General features: G+C 35.4%; 1 protein-coding gene across 4 annotated transcripts in view; it reads right to left on the bottom strand.

Annotated features, from left to right (window-relative positions):
• The window catches only part of CDH12 (cadherin 12), a 431901-nt gene that overhangs the window by 152386 nt on the left and 256664 nt on the right, over nucleotides 1-22851 (bottom strand). For all 4 annotated transcript variants that reach the window (XM_048311278.1, XM_048311300.1, XM_048311309.1 and 1 more), the window contains one exon: nucleotides 7052-7464. In XM_048311278.1, the coding sequence (XP_048167235.1) occupies nucleotides 7052-7279 (228 nt within the window). In that variant the 5' untranslated portion in view covers nucleotides 7280-7464. The remainder of the gene's footprint in view (nucleotides 1-7051; nucleotides 7465-22851) is intronic.

Here is a 22851-nt window from a genome sequence, read left to right as displayed (position 1 = left end):
TCAAGGCCCTTCACAATCCTCATTGCCCTCCTTTGGACACTCTCTAATAGTTTAACGTCTTTCTTTTATTGTGTCACCCAAAACTGCCCCCAGCACTCGATGTGAGGCTGCCCCAGTGCAGAGCAGAGTGGGACAATCTCCTCCCTTGCCCGGCTGGTGATGCTGTGCCCGATGTACCCCAGGACAGGGCTGGCCCTCCTGGCTGCCAGAGCACTGCTGACGCATGTCCAACTTGCCATTGACCAAGAGTCTCAGGTTCCTTTCTGTGGTGCTGCTTTCCAGTGAAAACTGTGTAAGTATCTGAATTATATAAATATTCACATTTTAACAACTGTTTAAGTAGAATTATGAATTATTTATACTTCTGAAACTTTCTGGTTTTCATTTTTTTTAAGTTATTGTTTTGATACTAAATACATATCCCTCTACAATGAGAAAAGGAAACAAAAAGTTCACATTGAGAAGAAAGCAATCTGTCTCATATATAGGAAATCTTGAGCTTTAATCTAGTTTCCTGCCACTTAGCAATTCTTTAATATTTCTGTAATTGTTTTGTTTTCCTGCTGACAATTTATACTTTTGTAGCACGTTTAAGTGAGGCATTATGCTATCCCCTTTTTTCTTAACACCTTGCATGTTGCAGCAACCATAAATTTTATTCCTTTTTGAACCTTCTTGTTACTTGAGTTTACACATTGTTACTCAGATACAGGAATGGCTACAGGTATTTAATAATTTCCCACATTTTGCTGCCTGGCAAATGCTATTTAATTTCTTACTTGGTATTCTGATGCTCTTCCAGAAAGGAGATCTCGTGATCCCAGCTGAATTTTAATTGATGGTCTAATGTTTCACTAGTTATAAATTCAGCTTACATTGCTGACAAACAGAATACATGCTCGTGTCTGCCCTGACTATCAATAAAACCATGCCCAAGTCTACCAGGTGAATTAGAAATTCTCAGCCACATATTTAGATTTAGATTTATCATCCATATTTAGATTAAACAAATTTAAAATCTTCACATTTTTTTGAATTAAAAGAGGAGACTATGTTTTGGTTTGTCTATTCTCTTCAAGTCCTTTGAAGAACTTCTAAATATTTTATAAACTATCCTTTCACATATTTCCTTATTTAAATAAACTTCCTGTCCAGATGAAGCCATTTATACAGAAGCATTCCAAATAAAACTACAATAGGTATAAGATTCTTCTTTAGCAGTTTAATTTCTACAAGCCCATTTGTATTTCTCCATCTGTGTTGGCAACATAAACTCCAGACACGCAAGCACCATTAGCACCATACACTCAGCTGTGTTCAGCAGCCTTGAGAGACCCAGTCATTCATTCTAACAGGGTCTGAATTCAGATTCAGACCATTCACAGGCTCTGAATCTTCTACAGTGATCACTGAATTCCTGCCTAATACAGCCTGCTAAATTTTGGTTTGAAATATTCCAGTTTGTGACCTCCTTAAATGCTCAGAACAACAACCTCAACCTCTTACATCCTCTAAAATGTGGGTGACAGCTCAAGAAGTTGATCCTTCCTTTTTGGTTTGGTATCTCCTTGTCCTGAGCTCACTCCTTCTCATCTCTCATGCATTCAGTGAAAACATAGTCCTCTTTTCTGCTTCAGCTCTAAATATCTCATATAATTTTCATCAATGCAAGGACCACAGGCAAGAGGTCTTACTACTACTACTCTCCTAATTTTCCTGTTATGAACTACCTAAACAAATCAATAAACAAAGTGAAGCCACTAGATCAATAAGAAACATTCTGTTGCAAGTTGTTCATCTCTGCGGTATGCCTCTGTACACCTTGTAGAAAGGTAAGCTTTCAGGAGTAAACATTAAATGCAAATCTGACTTGCTCATGGGAGTTTTGTGTTTCCCTGGTTCCATTTCCTTCTCATACTTTCACGTGCAACTGTCAAAATTACTTTGTGTCTCACATACTCTATGCAATATACAGGATGCAAAGCTTTTAAAGTCATCACTTTTTTCACCACACAGACATAAATGGGAGAGACAAAGGTCTCAGCTCAACAGAGCAAGATAAGAAATATAGAGTTCTGATACAAGTTCTGCTTCCCCTTGCACCTTTTTTACCATTTCATTTCTCCTCATCAATTTCCTTATCTGTAATAAATTGTGACAGTGCTTTTATTTTAATATGTGCAGGGCATAAACTCCATAAGCCAATTTAGTAAGCCAGTTTAATGTGATCATGCCTGATTACGCTTTAAATTATTATCTAAAGACCACAAAGGCCCAGCAAGATTTCACTTTGATGTCAGCAGACAGAGGTATGTGTTCAATGCACCGAACAAGCTCATTCTTATACTTAGCATATCTTTCATATTAAAATCATCCAGAAGTTAGTAACTGTGATGTCCTGCATCATGGGAGTCAATTAATACATTACTAGCAGCAGTCCCTGAAACAATTTCCATCTCCTTGATGATGGCACTGTGCAAATGCCTAATGGAAATAATATACTTCTATCTCTAATGCTGTTACTTCAGTTGTGGGAATGGAATCTGATAAGTTACAAAAAGACCTTTTGATGACTTTAAATGAAATATTATTGTGATCATCTTACTAGAAATACTGCAGAAATATAGTTACAAAAATATACGTTTAATCAGAGTACAGTTATGAACAGACTTAAGCTTTTTTTTTTTCTTCAAAGAGCAGTAGCTTTCAAATTCACTGCAGGTATTTATTTTCCTTAATTTTTTTTTTTTTTTTTTCAAGTTAACTCCGTGCTTATGAATAATGCCAAAATGATAGCCACTGCGCTGTAAAATTGTTTGTCTGAAGAGATTCAAAACAAGCAGTGCAAAATTTCCTTTAGAGACTGCCCTGTCATCCGGACACTCACCCATGAGGGAAAATAACTAAAAGGAGAGTGTGTAATCAGAAGTAAGTGTTGATTTAAGCCTGATGGAAGTTGGTCAACATTAATTTCATTATATTAAAAGTTATCCACTATAAAAAGCATAAGTGAATTCTATGCTCATATTTCAGATGCAGAAGATAAATTATTAAGTTTCAAAGAAGCACTCTGTTCTGGTCACAGATATTGAGCTCTGCTTCTTCCAAATCAGCACTCTTTTTGCCTTGATATATGGGCAAACCTTTGAATATGATGAGGCTTTCTCAGGACTGAGTCAGATGAAAAATACCATATTGTTTCATTTCCCTGTACTGCCATAGAGCAGTTGTGAATATTAAATTTTCAGCATCTTTTTCCTAACAAAAAATATCTATAGAAGTTTGTATGTGAGCATACATTAATGTGACAGAGGTTTAAAGAACAAACTGTTGTAAACCACAGGTTATTCATGGGCAAAAAATATATGGTAAGATGAGGTTATGGGGTTTTTGGTTTTTTTTTCCCCACACTGGAAAATAGAAGAGAAATGGCCACTACACTGAAGAGGGCTTTGCAATCTTTTCCTATGCACCCATTCTGCATCCAGTACAAGCTACCATATGCCTGTCTCAGCAAATCTGAGAACAGAAAACAAAAATTCTTACTAGAAGCAATTGTGCAGGTGTACAACACAAGAAAGTTGTGATGCATTTGCACGCTAGGAATGCAAAGATGTATATAAGGAGAAGCATGCCACATGCAGCACAACTAAAACCCTTGCCAGCATTATCTTGATCATGAAGAACTAATGTTGTTGTCTATTTTGTTCTCTTGAACTTTCAGTTTATTTTGCTGCCTCTGCATGTCACTGTTGAAACACAGCAATAAAGAAAGGTTACAGGCATATTTGTAGGGTTTTGGTGGGGCTGCACCCTTTCAGCTATCATTGCGTAAGGGCAATTAAAACTGCTACCTTGTTTGTGGTTATAAACTGTGCTGGGACTTGTTCATGCTTGAGGACCTGATAATCAGATGATTTCTCTCACCATTCACTGAGATATGAGCTTTAGCACAAAAAAACCCATGAACTTTTTTGTCTTCATCCATATATGTGCTGCTTTTGCCTTGCCTTCTGGAGCTTCACAGTACTAGGAAAACAAGTAAAGCACTGCAAAGTAAATGAGCAAGCCTTATTTTATTCCCAACACCCTGTCCATTTTCATGGGTCACATGGTAACTCCATACTCTAACTTTGCTTTTTAGACTGGATCTACTTAATGAATGTTGAGCAAAGAGGTTTATCTTCTGTTTATCAATCTGACGGATTTTCACTCCTTTTCCGGGTTACATGAATGGATTCCCAAACTTCAATATTCAGGTTAAATGCTTTTAACATGTAAGCTTCAAACACTATTTCAAAATCACCACCTGTAAGATAGACTAATCCCCATCAGTTTCTAAACTATATTTTGATTTGCAACGTGATATTTCTTGAGACATTTGTCTAAAAACAGATGTGAAAGGAATTGCATGAATTGCCCGATAACAGAAGACATTATTGCTGTAAATCTGTATTCTCTTACAGAAGGTTTGAAAAATTAGCTACTCACCCTCAGCTGTTTAGTGAAACTGTCAGCTTAGTTAATAGAGATATTAAACTCCTATTTATAAATTACTGTGACATTATTAGTGCAGTATTTCTACAATAAGTAATATAAATGCCTCTGCACAGGTATCCAGATATCCCGGCTAGAAAAAGATAAAACCCTTGTGATTTCAGGTCACATGAACTATTCTACACTTTATCATATACTTATTACCACTTTAAAATATAGAACAGTAGCATTATAAAAATAATTAAATTGAAAATATGTGCTTTTGGAATAAACCTTTAATTATGGTGAATGTTTTATTTCTGCATATTTAGTTCTGCAATCGATCAAGAACTCGATTGCATTTAGCACCTTAAAAATTTTATGTGATTTTTAAAAATTGCATAAGATCTAAAGATATTGATTAGTAACTGGTGTATATATTTTAATATGTTGACAATAGTTTGAATTTATATGAAGCTTGGCTTTTGCTGTTTAGATTTAAAAGCACAATTTCTCTAAGGAACTTCTCTCTTTCAGTGTTATACCTTCACCAAGAGCTTTGTGGAAAATAAGGAGAAAACACAAACATCTCTATCTTGTCTTTGTTTATTTTTTGTGTTGTGTTTTTGTAGGAGATTCAGTAAAGATGACATACAAAGACTGGCAGGGTTTGTTGGTTTTTCTCTGATATATTAAAGTAAATAGCTAAAATAAGTTGTGATAAACATCAAAACAAACATTGTTGAAAAAAACTTATCACTTAGAATTAATTGCTCTATTCTAGAAGCAGGTGTTTTGATGTTAAAAACAGGGTTTGACTTTTTGACTTTTCTCATACTTGAAAAGTGTCCCACAATTTGTAACAGTTCAAAAAACTCTTAAGAGGTAAAAATATTCTCGGTAACTCTGTGATAAGAGTTACTCTTAATGAAAATATACCATTAGTTCTAAAGTTGCTTATAAACTTAAAGTCGGTGGAGCACAAACAGGACAAAGGAAGAAGCTGATCCATAATTTCATTGATAATAGTCCATTTTGTGCAAAATTAACATTATTTTGGCAGTTTAGAACTGACCCTAAATGACTACCAAGGAAACCTTACATAAAGGAATAAAGACTAATGAAAATAAAGTGATGCAGCAGTAACATCTCCGTGTTTTGACGTTAAAAGTACAGCAGTCACATTTCCTGTGCTACAGAATTGAATCTGATGAGAGTCCTTGTTGGCATCTTCAGCGAGGTGCCAGAACAAAGGTATGTGTTAGAGAAAGTGTAATTTGTATCAGCTGGATATCACAAATATGAAATTTTTCATTATGTAGTCCCCTTTTCCTCAGACTTAAAACAAGCTCATTATATTTGTGATAAAAACACAGTGCTTTGCAAATTGCTTTGACCAATATATTTTAATGCTTAACACAAATGTCTACATGTGTAATATCCAAGTATATTTTTGGCTGCTTTGCTAAATAATCTAGTGTTTTGTTTATACATCCTCAGAATAGTTTTCTGAAAGTGTAGGAGGAAAAACCAGTTTTCTGTTGATTTATTTATATTTAGGGGGGAAAAAAAATCCAACCAAGATTCCCAGTTTTTACATTAAAAAAAAAAAAAAGTACACAATGGTATTAAAGTAAAAACTGAAGCATGATGACTCATTTTTATGGTAGGTGAATTTGAAACCTTGCTGTCTAGGGAAGTGGCATTTGGGGGCCCAGGAAACAAATTCCTGACTTGTTATTTTCACTGAGTAAGGTCCTTTACTAAAACTGAAAATTATCCACAGCATCCACTTATATACTCTGCTAAGATTTTTTCAGGTGTCCTTTTCAGCTTTTCTATCTGAAAATTCTATTATTTAAATTCACCACTCCACACCCCTCAAACAGTTGTCTGTCAGTTACTTATGCCCTGTTACAGAAACAGTGGTCATATAATGAGAGAGGGAATTGCAAAAATTCTCTGCATACATTATTGCACATGTCTGAAAACAGTAAAAAATCTATTTAAATTTGAATTATGAAGCAATAAAACATATTAGAAATACTTGAAAACAATCTAGACAATCCGAAATAAAAGTAAATGGTTCTGACACATAAGATGACAAACCAAAAAAGAAGTGTCTTCATTAGCTGAAAACTGACTTGAAATAACTGTATCAACCACAGGAATGACTGTGTGTTCTGGGCTTGAGACTTAAGGTTTAAATCTTTTCTCTTGATATCATAACAATATTTATTGCTAAAAATCAAATATGCTATTGCAGTACTCTCAATTAAAGTTAGTTGTGAAACACCGACTTATCTCAGAACTCTCTTATTTTGTTTGCTTATTTTCATTGTTGTTGCTGTTGTTTTTGTTTAATTCCTAAAGCAAGAATGGGGAGCTAAGACAAAGATACAAAGACAGAAAATATATAGTGACTACAGGAAGGGCTGGATGGCAAAAGCAATGAGCAGAGGGAACTACTGACAGTTGAAGACGATTTGTCCCACCAGAAACAGGTACTCATTTATAATAGATTATACTATTTGTCTTTATCATTTAAACTTTTAAAGAAATAGTAAAAAATTACCTTTCCCACATACTGAGGTTCAGAGCCCATGTACTCTTCCAGCACAAAAAATTGATTCCACACCCAGCCTCGTTTGACTCGCTGGGCAGATGACCTTCTCCCTGGCACTGGGACATTTTCTCTTGGCTGTGCTTCTAAAATCTCTTGTGGTTGTGGATGCAGTGGCGTTAGGAGACCTCCATCAAACAGGACCCAGAGAAGCAGGGATAAGCAGTTCCTTGTAAGCATTGGCAATGGCTTCCCTACCGCAAGCAATAAAAACTCCAGCACTTAATGCAGAGCAGAGGAATCCAGGTTTGAGGTGTCTGTGGCCTTCACCACTTAGCTTCTGATTTTATTGCAGAAATGCTAATGCAGACATTAATCCTTCTGATGACAAGGTATTTGCCGCAATAAATTCCATCTAAAGGGACCTATAAAAGAGATTTACATGTAACATCAAATTACATAGGATTACACTGAAGCATTCATCAAAATTCTTACACCTAGTTAGTTTCTAGAGACAGACAAAAAGATTAAGAATCACAGTTTAAAAGAGATTGCTATTTTCATTGTAGCACTGAGCTGCTCTAGAACACTGTACAGTTATTACAGGAATACCTCATTCTTGCTCTGCTTAGCATTACCTTTGTGTCTGTCTGAGACAGGGCTGTAGCCTTTGCTTTAGGATCAGTTATCAAACAAAACTGTTTCCCATAAGTGATATCAAAAATGCTTACTCCAGGTTTACAAACAAAATACTGGCGAACAGGGGATCCACTCTTTCACCCTACTGTACAGAGCAGGAATCCTTTGCTCACTTTCTCTGCCAGAAAAGTCTCTTCAAGTCTTTTCTACAGCTTGCTGGTTGCCAGGTATAAAAAATAACTGCCTGTAAGACTTAAGATACATTCATTTTACATTTTAAAAACAAAAATACAATTTATAGCACTATGGAATACACCACTTTGTTAGGGTCATATTGTGTCATTGATTTTTAACCATAGGTTTTTAGGAAATCAATAGAGTTCTACTTAAAAATCGATGACATTATATGGACCTCAAAAAAGAGGAATAATAAAGCACTTAACCATATATATTTTTCATTTTCAAATACTGCCAAAGGCTATATTTTCATTATGAATAATATTGTTACTACCCATAACAATAAATAACATAGAAATTCTTATTTCTTAGGTACATGCTGAAGTATTTAAATAGAAAGAATTTATAATCAGGAACCTGGGAAACCTAACAAGTCTTGAAAAAAAATCCACCCTAGAAGAGTAACTGCACTTCCTATGCTAAATTTAGGGTGAGATTTTCTGTTCTGATTTGAAAGGCTATGTTTTAGGTCTTAATAAAAAAGAAAGTAAAAAACCTGGTGAAAGGTATCTAGTGAGTGTTTTAATTCTGTCTTCAGAAAGGATAAAAGATGAGGAAAGAACTCACATCTGCTCAGAATCCTTTAAATAAAAGTTTTTTCTAAGTTACGTTCAAGGCATTTCAATGTTTTTCATCTACAGCAAAATATTCTTTTGTGCAATGGGTAGAAACTTCTTACTTGCACTATCACTTGTAGTCTATGGATTTTATTCCAGCAAAGAAATTTTAAGACAGGACCCAACCACAACAGACATCTGCATTCAATATATTTGGTATGAATTTATTTTCTATTGAACACTTCACATGTGGTTTTCTTCTTCTCTTTTTAAAGCATTCAGTGGTATATAAAAACACATTCAAACTGTGTTCATCCATAGCTCACTTCCAAGATTTCCAAACTTTTGTGCCTCTCCTGATCCATGGTTGCAGAGTGCATTCCTTGTTTTTTTATGGCAAAATCATAGTAATCGTGAAACATAGCAAAAAATAAAACCAAACAACTCAATGTATCCACTTAAATTGCCCAGACATAGATGGGAGGTGGGAATAAATATAAAAAAAAAGGGGTGGGATAGTCTGCACTGTGTCAGAAATACCAAAATCATGCTCTAGTCAATTTAATTGCCATACCACTTCTCTTTGCTGAGAAGACTCTGTACATTACAGTTCTCCCAGCAGAGCTCTGCCTCCGGCCATGTCTGTCAGTCAGGGAGCTTTTAAAATGTTATACAACACCAAAAGTAATGCAAAGAGATTGAAAGACTTCAATGAAAGGAGAGCGATTCCCCCTTGGCTGGAAGGTTAGTAACCAAGTGCAAGACACGGAGCACTTTAACCCCTTCTCTGTTGGACTCCCAGACAGCCTCCCAGAATGCCTACTGCAGAGTCAGGAAAGAGCAATGCCAGTGCTTGCTTCATTTCCTACAGCTTCAAAAAGCTGATGAATGGGAGGGTCAGAGAAAAATGGGAGGCTAATGGATGTCGCAGTACACAATTGCAGCACAGATGCCCTCTTCAGCTGCAAAAGAATTCAACATGAAGAATTTCTTCCTTTTTATTTTTTCTTTTTTTTTAATTTAAAGTTCAGCAAGGCAAATAATTGAGAGTTTCATACTTTGGCACTTGAAAGAATCACCCCAACTTGCTGTTCTGTAACACTTGTGTCATAGGAAACTGAGGCAGAAGGCTCTCCCCCAGTTGCTTCTTCTTCCCCATAATTTCATTGCTGGCTTTGGAGGAGGCCTGGTCTGATAGAATATATTTTATAGCACCACTGGAACTTGGACAGCAATTCAAAGGCTAATATATATATATTTCTTTTAGTCTGTGCTCATAGTTTTGCATTTTTTTTTAAGCTATGGATGTCAAAACCTGTCTTAGTGTTTTTATATTGTCAGATACTCATTAGTCCCTTATTTACCTCTGACCAGAAAACTCCTAAGACAATGAGGAGAAAAGGATTTAGAAATCCAGTCAGAACAATAAACCATAACGAAGATGGTAGATTTCTTAAATTTTTAGGATATTATTTCCTGTGATGCACACAAAGAAATACTTATCTAGTGAGAGAGTTGTGAACAGACATGCACCCTCAGTGCATCTTTTTCCTATATATTACAAAAGTAAAGAAGGTCAGATTATTCTTAGATCTTGGGTGTTTTTCAATATTAGCCGTTGCTACTCATTTCTTCAAACTATCTCGTATGGATTTAAGTACCATTATGCAGGACCTAATTAACCCATAAAGAGAGCTACAGAGGGATACCCTGTATGAACACATGCTTTTATAACCTGAGATTACATTTATTCATTTCCCCAGTTTGATAAAGTGAAATGACCCAGAACCAAGCATGGCCAGTCTGTTAATAAATGATTATTAAGAAATCTTGATCATATTTACTGTGTCCCCCAAACTGCAGGCTTAGAAACTCATGAAATGCAAATGATGAATAAAATATGACTACTAAAATTATTTATTGAGAATAACAAAATACATTGTAAATGCTGCTCCTGCAAGAATTTTGATTCTGACCTGGACTACACTGTCATTAATCTAAACAGACTGAGCAAAGGAATGCCTTCAGAATACAAAATTTATGCAAGCCATTTCTGCTGCAACAACCCTTAATCAGTGGGAGTCATGGTACTGCAGACACAAATCACCTCACCAAGCATGGCAAAGGTTATCCCTTGTGGCGAGGACAGCCATAGATCCTCTGCAATCACTAGTATGCACATCAGGCCTCATGTAGAGAAGTATTTGAAAAGAAACTCTAAATGATCTTTGATCTTGTCATGGTTTAATCCCAGCCAGCAACTCAGCCCCACCCAGCTGCTCCTTCACTCATGCCCAGAGGGATCAAGGAGAGAATCAAAAGGATAAAAGTTAGGAAACTAATGGGTTAAGATAAAGACAGTTTAATAGATAAAGCAAAAGCTACAAATGCAAGGAAAAGAAAACAAGAAGTTCGTTTACCCCTTTCCATTGGCAGGCAGATGTTCAGTTCTCCTCAGGAAGGAAGAGCTCCATAATACGTAGTGCTGACTTGGGAAGACAAACGCCATCACTCCAAACACTCCAACTTTCCTTCTTCTCCTCCCCTGCCCCCCAGCTCTATATGTTGACCATGGTGTTGTATGGTCTGGAGTATCCCTTTGGTCAGCTTGGGTCAGCTGTCTTCCCTCCCAACTTCTTGTGCACCCACAGCCTCCTCACTGGTGAGATGGGGTGAGGTGCAGAAAAGGCCTTGAGTACATAAATACTGCTCAGCAACAGCTAAAACATCCTCATGTTATCTACACTGTTTTCAAGACAAATTCAGAACACAGCCCCATACTGGCTACGAAGAAAATTAATTCTCTCCCAGCCAAAACCAGTGCAGATCTGTATGATGTATCTAATTGGATCAGACCACAGATGCACTACTGTCACACACACACAAGCAGGAAACACTCAAGCTCCATGATGCACTCAAAACTGTCATCAGTCCAGCAAGGCTGGTAATTGCACCTCCATGAATGGAGGCAAATTGCTTTCTGAAAAGGTATCCATTATGCACTGATGGTGGGAACATTTCTGCAGCCCCCTTAACCATAAATCTATCAGCACAGAGAATGCTTTCGCTCATGTGAAATAAGAGCTACTGTAGAGCAACCATCTTCCTACCCATAAATAGGTTTGAAAAAGCTTGGCGGTACTGTAAAATGGTCGATCATAGCAGAAGAAAAGCCAGATAACAACTATGACTATGGATATGCTGTAGTAGCTGACCATGTAATCTTGTTTCTCTACAATATCTTGCAATAAGAAAATAAAACAATAGGAAAAATGAGTCTATGTTTTTGATATCTACTAAAATTAACTGCTAAAGCATTTGAGATGATATATCTTGTTGAAGAATAGGTAAAAGGATATGGTAGATCTTTCTCTGAGTTAGGCAAATCAGTCAGGTGAATATCCCCAAAGTTATTTAATTAAAGAAATACTATTGGATTAGACTCTTATTTACCTTATTTCTTTGTGTTTGACTTTCTTGAGCTTCACAACCTATCTAGACACTTAGCAAATTAAAGTAATTCTTCCTTTTTTCACCTTTTTAGTTAGGGTGGGAACTACTTGGTAATATCAAAAGAGGGGTTAGGAGGGAGATTACGAGTAAACCAATTATAAGACTCAAACTAGCAAGGAGTTTAATTCTCGATCTGTCCATCCTACAAGTCAGAAGATTTTCAACAGATTAAGCAAGGTCCCATCTCTGCAGCTACAACAACCACTTGGAAAGGATAACATCTGCCAGGTAACTGTCATGGGAAAAAAAAAAAAAAAAAATCAGTGTTTCTACCTGCTGAAGTCTTAACGTGATCCAAACCAGTTACTCCTTTATCTCCCTTTGTGTAAGATTCAATAAGCTGCATAAACTGTCCTAGTTTAACATCTGTCAGCAGCCACCACACAGCTGCTCACTCAGTCCCTCAGCCAGGAGGATTAGAAGAATAAAAATGAGAAAAATTGTGGGTTCAGATAAGAACAGTTTAGGAATTGAAATATTATTAAAATATCAATAATGTCAATAATAATAATATTGCTATGAAAAAAAAAAAAAATAACCGAGAGAAATAAACTCCAAGAAAGACAAGTGATGCAAATGAAAATAATTGCACACCACCAATGAGTCAATGCCCAGCCAGTCCCCAAGCAGCAGCTCCCAACCTTCCCCCTAATTTATTGTTCTGCATGACTTCATAAGTTATGGAACATTTCTTTGGTCCGTTGGGATCAGTCCTAGCTGTGTCCCCTCCCAGATTTTTGTTCATCCCCACCTATGTGCTGGTGGGGTGGTGTGAGAAGCAGAAAAGGCCTTGACTCTGTGTAACCTCTGATCAGGGATCAATAAAATATCCCTGTGTTATCAATGCCGTTTCCAGCACAAATCCAAAAACACAGCCCTGTACTAGCAACTATGAAGAGAACTAACTCTGTCCCAGGCAAAACCAGTACAGAAGCCTAGAGTGGCCTTCTGGCTGTTTAGATGGAATCTTCACAAAGTTGAAAATTGGAATCTTAGTGCCATTAGTTCAGAGGTTGCTTATATGAAGTTGCAGATGAAGAGGGGGAACAGAAACCAAATCACCTAAGCTAAACCCAAATATTCTGTGAATTAGTCATGAGAGCATTCTGACTGAATGTGAGAAATACATGTAGAAAATACATATATGGAAGCTGAACGTTGGTATTTCTTGAAGATATATGCCATCATATGGACAAGAACTATACTCTATAGACTACTAAGCAGCAAACAGATGAAAGCATTTCCCCTCCAATAAAGTGACTTTAGCTTGCTTTTGTTAAATTCTATTACAAAAGCCCCCAAACCCTATCATTTCACGTCAAATATTTTGCTTGTTATAAAGTTACTAATAATTCGACTTTATTTAGTTTGATTAAAGCTATGATTTTTGTATTTGACTGCCAAAGCCACTTCCTCTCCCTATTCAATTGTTCTTGGCAGAAATGTATTTTCTATACTAGTTAAGAGATCAATTCTGATGTTAATTGTGCCTATAGATTGGTACCATTCATGTATCTGGACTACTCTATTGAGTTTTAACTGGCATAAAACCAAAGTGAGATGAAAATGATGTCCCCTATCTTTGAGTACGATTGCCCTTGTAAGCACATTCATAGGAAGGTTGCCACAAAGATATATTACAGCACAAAAAATGTGTGATATATTCTGTCAGTACCCAGTAAACATATTTATGAAGTGCCTAACATTGGAGTGGAGTCTAATTATGTCTGGCATTTCTAAGACTTACAATAATAAAAGTATTATAGCTTCACAGATATGTTTTAATAATTGGCTTTCTAGCATATAAAAAAGTGATGACTTTAGAGGGTTTGGCAACATAACAACATCAGATGCTACATATTTCCAAAAACAGTGTACCTCTACAATGCTGAGGCTGATAGAAAAACTAATGTAGAAGAGCAGTGTAAAAATATTCTGAGTGCAAAATAATAAAATGGTTCTGTAAGCAACTATTTATATATATTTTGTCAGCTTTGTCATCATTAGCAATACTTACAGGAGATCATTTATGACTGAGCCATCACCCTTTACCTGGGAAATAATCACTTCTAATTCACAAACATGCATAAGAATATAAGGGAAATAATTGTTTAAAAAAAAAAAAAAAGGGCAAAAACTTTCATTATAAAATGCAAATCCATCAGTAAATGCACAAGTCTCCATGGTTCATTGAACTCTTGAAAGTTTATTCAGGTAAAATGAAATTTCACTCCAGGTTAATAATTAATGTTTATTTTGCTGAGATTCAAATCCAGGCCAGTACTACTCTGTAAATACATAATTCAGCTCTACAGTTTAATCATCATTTAAAAGAAAGAAACAAACTGTTTCAGAATAGAACAAAGTTTCCTTTGCAATGATGGTCAGACGATGACATAGTGTCATCAATTCCATTTTTATTCTGTCTTGTGTCTTGTTTGGCTCAGAAAAGCCCTATGGTGAATCTATACCTACTTTGTCAATGATCTAGAATCTTTATTTTTGATAAATTACAAACATTTTCATTTCTGCTAGGAATCTGTCAATGTCAATGCTAAAGCATGGACAACCAGGAAACAATCCTTCATTCTACTGTCCTTCTACACTTTTTGAATAAATATATGAAATGGGGGGAAGGAGAGAAAGACAAATAAATCAAAACTTTCCAACACATTAGCAATACACGTAAAGGAAGAATTGACAAATCTGAGGCTGCGGCTCAAATATATTTATAATTTTGTATGCAACATGAGATATTGAAATGCATTTGAGCACCATTTTAATGTGCTCTGTAACATTATTTTCTTAATCCTTAGGATATTTCTGTTTTTCTGAACCTGTCAAGAATTCTATCAATTACTTCAAATTGCAAGCATGCTTTAGTTAAGATCTCATTATTAAAAGACTTTCTGCTATTGGTCAGAACCTGATTATAAGAAATTTGAAACAATTTATTATAGTTTCTTGTGTTAGAAGAACTCTAAAAATACAATAATTTACAAAACTAACTCGAAGTTAAAAATTTTGAAGTGGGTTCTTGCAGACATTTGTTTGTGTATTGTTTATACAATGGTGCAATTGCTTAATGTGAACTTGGTGTACAACTTTAGACACTTAAAATTGAAAATATGGATCTCCTCTTGCCAATTTTTTCAACTTCTATAAAGTAGATTTAAATGACTCTGTCTCCATCAACATAGTATTAAAAATTATTTAATCCCCAATATTCCTTTCCATAGTAGATTGTGGAAATCCATAGTCCAACTTTTAGATTTTCACTCTTCTGAAAGGTTAATAGATTTGTTCTAACAGCACTGAATTATGTAATTTCAGAGGATGATACCATCCTCAGGAAAAAATGACAGACAGCAGTTGTGCCCAACAGGTTTCTAGCTATTAATTTTGTGAATTTTAGCTGGTAGTCCCAGAGACAACAGGACTGAGAGATAACCCATCAGTCTTCTGAACTGTGAGAAGATCAGCTCAGACCTCTCAGTATTCTGGAATCACCTACTTTATCCTGGGCTTTCTCCAATGCTCAGTAATAAATAACTCTTATGCTTGGTAATTTATCTCTTTTCACAACTCATTTTGAGTTGTTCTCACCCTACCTGCATTTGCTGCTAGGACTATGACTCTTTACTGATCATCGATGAACTAAAAAAAAAAAAAAAACAAACCTTAATGGATTTTAAAATATTAGAAATACTAATGCTAGGGCTTCTATTTTGATAGTTTTCTTTGTTTTGCCCACCATTACTGCATAAGAATATAAGGTCACTAGAGCAACTGAGGCAGGCTCTAGTTAGACTGGCAACAGCTTTTCTAACTAAAAAGTAGAGCCATCTACAAATAACTTCAGCCAAAGTAATCCTCATTTGTGTTTTGTTGTTCAGAACCAGATGTGTTTCATGAAGACTCACCAAATATCAAAGCTGTGTATGAATAGATGTATGTTTCTCATCAAGAAACCTTTCACTCAAGTAAAACCCTCTACTTGCCAGTCAATATGGAAGTGCTCCCAAACTAACTCAGTGATTAAACTAGAGATGGCAAAAACAGCCAGGAGACATTTTGTGTACAGTTTCTAAAAAAAGATTAAATAATATTTGTGCCTCACTTTCATCTTTAAAAATCCTCATGTCTCTTGTGTACGATTGTTCATTTCCCAAATTCAAGAGCAATGAATTGAATAATTTTATTGCCTGCTGTGAATTTCAGCAATTATGGCCAAGCACAGACAACAGATGAGGTGGTGCAGGAGGAAATACAGGGCTCATATTAGTGACACTTACTACTGCAGTTGTATCTCTCTTGTCTAGAGAAATAAATGCAAATCTTATTGATGAAAATAATTTTCCTTTTAGATTATTTCCTACCTTTCTAAATTTCAAATTAAAAGGACAAGAAAATAATGTTTTAGAAAAGAGACAGGTTTTGTCATCTGTGTAACACTCACACTCAGCGACATAATTATTGGACACTTTTTCTCACTGATCCTTTTTTTCTTCCCATGTGGTACACATGTCGATCTTTATTAACTGGTGTGAATATATTTTCATATTGTCATTCACAAAAGTATCTGCTTTAATTTTATAAATTAAAGGCAAATATCATTTGTCTCTGTTTTGTTGTTCATACATACATACATACATGCCAAATGTCACAGATTCCCAGAAAATATAGGAAATAGACAAATTTAAATGTCAAATGCAAAATTTCATCAATCCTTGTAAGCTTACAATTTCAAAACTCCTTTTTTTTTAATTAAAATGTCCATAAAGAGTCATAAGCCATTTTCAGTTAGCACTGATTTAACTTAGAATAGAAACCATTTCATCTTACAATGTTTCACCCTTAACACCCTGCTTTGAATTATTTCAATAACGAAATGAATATTAATTAAAATAAAGCACATATTTTCATAAACTATTGCAGTCAAAGTCCTCATTCTTTAGAAAAGGCAGTGGTTACTTTTTCTTCTGTGTTTGCAATTTAAGCAAGGTTTCTCCTTTATTTTTGTCTGAGCTCCTTCCATGCTACAGTAAAAATGCAACTGTATAGTGGCGAGGTGGTTTATGATTTGTATAACTTACCTCAAGACATGTAATGAGCAGCTTGTTTATTGCATACATTGCATATTTTATTTTTTTATAATAAACATAAATTTGTCTAGTTATTTCAGTCTGCAAAACTGTGGTTTAGATAGGAAATCAATAATGTCTTTTTAAGGTTAAGCTCAGTGAAACAAAGTGCTGAAATAGTCCTGATGAAATTGCACCTTAGCTGAACTCACAAAGAACAGCATTATGGCAAGAAGATACTGTCATACCTGCAGTATTATAGATTACAGCCAATCAATCAGACATATTGTAATTGCTAAGGGCACTGTCCTATTGCACTAAAAAAATACCTTCAGGTCTCAAAGTAGAAAGATTGACACATTTAGTCTGGAGCAACCTAAATCAAATATTTCCCTAAGATTAGTGAATTAACCTTACTAGAGGACACAACCCAGAGACACATATTTTGTCCTGGTATAAATGGAGTGCTGGGCCAAAGACTAAGCTGGAAGGAAGGCTTATATTCTGAAGAGAAAAAAACACGGACGGAGCTACTGCTTTGGTGGAAATAAACGTGTTTCCCTCCATGCAACTTCTGATCTGTGGTCATGTGTGACCCACTGTGTGGTTCCTCTAATAGCAGAATCACAGAGACAGAGACTAGTTGAGGTTGGATGGGACTTCTGGAGTTCATCTGGTCCAAACCCCCGGCTCAGTCAGGGTCAGCTACAAAATGTAGCTGCAGTTACATGGACAAAACAGATTTTTTCTACAGATGGAGACTTCACAACCTTTCTGGGTAACCTGTTCCAATGGCCTGGCCATTCTGCAAGTTTTTGATCCACCATACTGTCCACTGAACTTCACCAGTTTCTCTAAGAGGTTGTTTTAGAGCCAATGTGAAAAGCTGTTTCAAAGTCAAGGTAAATTACATCCACTACGCTCCCCTCACCCACCAAGCCAGTTGCCTCATTATAGGAAGCTACCAGGTTGGTGAAGCATGATTTCTCCTTTGTAAATCCATACTGACTTCTCTCAGCCACCGTCTTGTCCTTCATGTTTTTGGAAATGGTTTTTGGGCTTCCAGGGCATTATTATTTTCCTGAGGACTTAAGTGAGGTTGATGCCTCAGGCCCCATGGATTAGTGTATCTACCGACCCCTAAAGTGCTCCCGACCTGGTCCTCCTTCACTGAGGGCAAATCTTCTTTGCACTGCACATTAGCAGCAGGTACTTCCTCTTTTCCTGGAATTTCAAAGCCTCACCCACAGGCACTACGACCAAGCCTCTTCATGAAGATAGCTTTTGTTGTTTACACTAAGCCAGTAAGTGAGCCAAAATAAACCCTCTCATTTTTCAAACCCTCTTCACTTCCCTCTAGGAAAGGAGTCTTTGAGAGTGCCAAGGACTTTTAGACAAGATTATTGTTAATTTTTCAATTAAATTCCCAATTTCTTCTTTATAAATGAATTAGTCTCTTCCTATTACTATGAGTTATCACATTTGGTATTATGGAAGTCCAAAATAGATCTATATTCTGTGCTCCTAAATAAAGTATTTTGATTTTTCAGAAACAGTATAGACTTCAAATGCCTGGTGAAATCTTTAGAATGCTTTCAAGAAACAAGTTATGCTCTTAAGAATTGCAAACAAATAACAATAAGCATGCAGATACTTAATAGATATTAAGTACACTAAATAAAAGCTATTGGAAGGGCAGCATTTTAATGTAATGGACAAAATTGTTTCCTAACTTATGATACCTGAAATATTTATATTTTTTTTTTTTCCATTTAAAGATCTAAATTTTAATGGTTTGGGGTCACACTTTATCATAAACATAATGAACAAATTTTTAGTTTTTTAATGAATAAATCCTGTTCAGTGACAGAATTGTTACCTGGAAAATTTTCGTATGTAAGTAGAGAGAGCTCATTTTGCACAGTGAGATTTAAAAAATATATCTTTAAATTAATTCCTTTATATGTCTAATACTCTTTAAAAATTTACTCAGCTTCCTATATTTCTCTAATAGAGATGGTAAAATTATTTCTCATCATTTTATGACAGATCATTCAGACATATAAAGTGAACAATTAATTCACCATAAAATCAAGTATTTGGTTTGCTGAGTGTCGTAAGGTGTTACAAGCAATTAATGATATAAAAGACAGTAAAACCTTATTGCTTAGGAAAATTCCAACTGAAATGCTCTTATGACTTACCTCACTTTAGCTAAAACTTTCTCTGATGTTAGAGCTTTTGAAATTCCTGGGAGGGTTTTATCCCCAGGAAGAGACTTATTTTCCATTTCAAAAAGAGCTAAAACAATTCTTTGGTTTTACCCCTTTTGATACACACACAGATTTTTATATGGTTTGTGGCATTAAAGAGCTTTTAAACCCAAACCCTGCAACTTAGAAACTGAATAAAGTTGCACTTTTTAGATTATATCAACCATTTTTTGCTTTACGACTCCTTTGGTTTAGCAGATAACGCATAATGCAGCAAACTCCTGTGACTGAGAGTTTTCCATTGATTCACCACTTGCAACTCTGTTCTGTTTCTCAGCATCTGCTAAGCCACCAGATATATTTCCATTTCTATTTACCTGCCACCTTCATTCAGATACAAAGATAGAATTTCATGTGAGGACCAAAGGAAGAGAGAGACCAGACAGACACACCTCTCACCTGATGTGTGAGAAAGAGAATCTCTGTTGAGCAGTTCAAAACTTGGACTGGCACTAAGGTCACTCACTTGAGACCCATAACTATAGTATGATAATGCTGAAGAAGGGGACTATCCTTGTACTTTTGTATGAGTAAATATCAGGAGGTTTCTGCTGAACTTATTTGCTTAATAATGGAAGGCGCAGAAACAAATCCATTGTCCTCAAAGGAAATGAAAAGAAAAAAACAAGGTTCCAAGATTCAGGTTTGTCATTAGCACAGAATGAGCCACTAATTCTCTAGGATACATACCCCCAAAACCAGAAAGTATTATGCCTTCTGAAGGCAAAGAAGGCTTTTACTCAGCTCAGTAAAAAAGGCTGTAGTTCCCTGTTACCTGTGTTAGCCATCATTATGGTATTCAAGCATCGCTAATTATAATTAAATATTTAACTAGTTAGCATCTGGGGCAGTAGTTGGCAGCCTGGCTGGGCAGCAGCAGACAATCAGAGCAGAAAGAATCGTTGTGATTATTTCTTAATAAGGTAGCTAAAATGGCTCTCAGCTAATCAATGAAAAAGACTGACTTAGCCCTTGTTCAGAAACAAGATGAATAATAGTTATGCAAATAAGAATTTTCAGACAGGTTACAGAGACTTTAATATTTTACTATTTTACTGAGAAATAATCATACCACAGTTATGTGAGAAAACCTGCAGATGAGGTGCAGGGAATTGCTAATTGCCCCGTAAATACACAGATGAGTGTCAGCAACTGTGCAACCTCCCAGTTGTCATATTGGCTCAAGTTATAAAAATTAAGAACAAAATACTGCACCAGCATTCCAGCATGTCAACACATAGATCAAGTCACCCCTTTATTGTTCACTAATTAATCACCTTCCCTATCTCCCTCTTTTTGCTGTTCTTTCTCTTCATGAATTTTAGAACCAGTATTTAGAAGAGGGCAAAGGGATGAGAGAGGAGATGAGACTGTCTTTGCTATTAAAATGCAACAGCATTTTAACACAAGACATTAAGTTTGTAGTTAGACACATGAATTAAAGAGGTCTACTTCGGAGGTCATGTGCAGAGTACTTTGGAAAATTAGGGCAAGCTTTTAGATACATATTAGCCTAGAATATATCTTTTCATGATCAGTTTGTATAGGAAGCTGGACTATATGCCATGTTAAAACTCAGAATTTGTTTGCTTGTGTGAGTAACAGAAAAAAATACAGTATCCTTGATGATTTAGTTCATGCTTCCTGTTTGATGGGATCTTTGAAACAGAGAGACAAAATTGTGACTGATCTGATTTTCAAGAACACTATCTTTTTCAAGTATTTGCAGCAAATCTAAGACTTTTTTTTTAATTGACTTTCAGAGTTGATGTGCCTTTCAGTCTATGGGAGGTAAAAGAGTTTTACCTCCCAGACATCCCTTTTGTTCTGCAAAGATTAAGCATTCCACTACCTAAAGAAAAAAAAAAAAAGGAAAAAAAAATGGAAAGTAATTTTTTCTCAGAGCAAAGCGGAACCCAAGTATTACAATTTCTCCTAACCAGCTCTTATTGATTTCTTTTTTCCTCTTAGGAAATCAAGGCAAAACTCTCTGGTCTCTAATTTTCTCCAATTTATTTCAAAAATAATAATAATATAATTTTAAGTCATTCTTATGATACCAAAACAAATAATTCATGACAACTACATTTGTTTTGGTCTTCAGGCCAAAAAATTCAGGACAACAAATATCCCTTTATTTTGTATTCTTTCTATGTGTGTATGTATGCATAAGTAGTAAGACACACAGAAATATGTTTATATACACCAAAGAAAAATGAAAGTGTATTCCTCACAGGCATGCCTAAGAGTGGTGAATTGTCAGAAAAACACCAAATATATTTGCTACTGAATAATGTAAATTACACTTCCCAATACAGTGTAAAAATCCTTTCTATACTTAGTTTACCTAAAGAAAAAGCATTTCTGAAGGACACTGCCAATAATATGACCTCCTCAGATGTTTTAAAGGTGCACTTTCCCTTCCCATATCGTATGGGCTCCAACAAAGATGCTCAGCAATAGAGTTACTGTTTGCCAGTGAAAAAAATTAACTTGGTATATCTTCCACTTTCAACAAAGGGCAGTGGTCCAGTGCTTAGAAGCAAAAATAAGAAAATTAGATATATTCCTCCACTGAAAAAAAAACCCAATGCCAAACGTAATCCCAAAGAGTATAATCTCCCTGTACAAAACTCAATTGCATTTTCCATTATTTTGACTGTGTACCAGTGACATTTATTTTTCAAATTGAAAGCACTTACTACATTTTTACATTCCATACTTTATTTTAAAATTTTCTCTTGTCAAAACTGGAACTATAGATTTAATTTTGACAAAAGAAATAAAATTAATCCTATTTGTGTCCCAAAAGATTCTTGATGTTACAGAGGGCAGTACGGGAGGAATAACGTGGTGAAAATTTAAGACTGAATGGATAAATTGCAAACACAATAGATGCTAGAATACATTTTGCTTTCTTTCAAAGCAAGGGATTAATAAAATAAATAGTCCTTGTTTACCAAATTCTTACTGCAGCACTCAAAAAGTACAGCCCAACTAAGAAGGCCAGAAAACTTTCTAGCTGTGAAAAATAGAATTGGACACTTACTGAGATTTAAAGAAGATGAGATATTGCAAAAGAAAACATTACAGAAGCTGAAAAGACAAGTAACAATTTTAAATGTCTAATCTTTTCTTCTGTGAAATTTTCTCTTCTAATACTGCTTTAGTTTTCCTTTTTTAGTTAATAGGAAACAGAGGCAAAATAAAAAAGGCATGCATAGACTAGAAAAATAATGGAATTAGATTTACATTAGGGTTATATGAAGCAGGAAACTTTGTAAGATGGGAAACTCTTTCTTTTTTAAACTTTTAGATCTGAATTGTCTTTCCATTGTTTAATGAAAGGTAAATATGACTGACAACTTATGTGAAAAACTTCAATCAGAAATGGTATAGTTGGCTAAACTAAGTTTAATCATGTAAAGCTAAAGAAAAACTTTTTTAGAAATGAGGAAATATTTTTGAAAACCCATTTTCATTTCAGAATTTTTCAAAGTATTTTCAGA

The sequence above is a fragment of the Corvus hawaiiensis genome, chromosome 1 (assembly GCF_020740725.1).
Source record: "Corvus hawaiiensis isolate bCorHaw1 chromosome 1, bCorHaw1.pri.cur, whole genome shotgun sequence".
Classification (NCBI taxonomy): Eukaryota; Metazoa; Chordata; class Aves; order Passeriformes; family Corvidae; genus Corvus; species Corvus hawaiiensis.
Note: the sequence above shows the minus strand (reverse complement) of the source record. Positions and strands in the feature narration are given on the sequence as shown.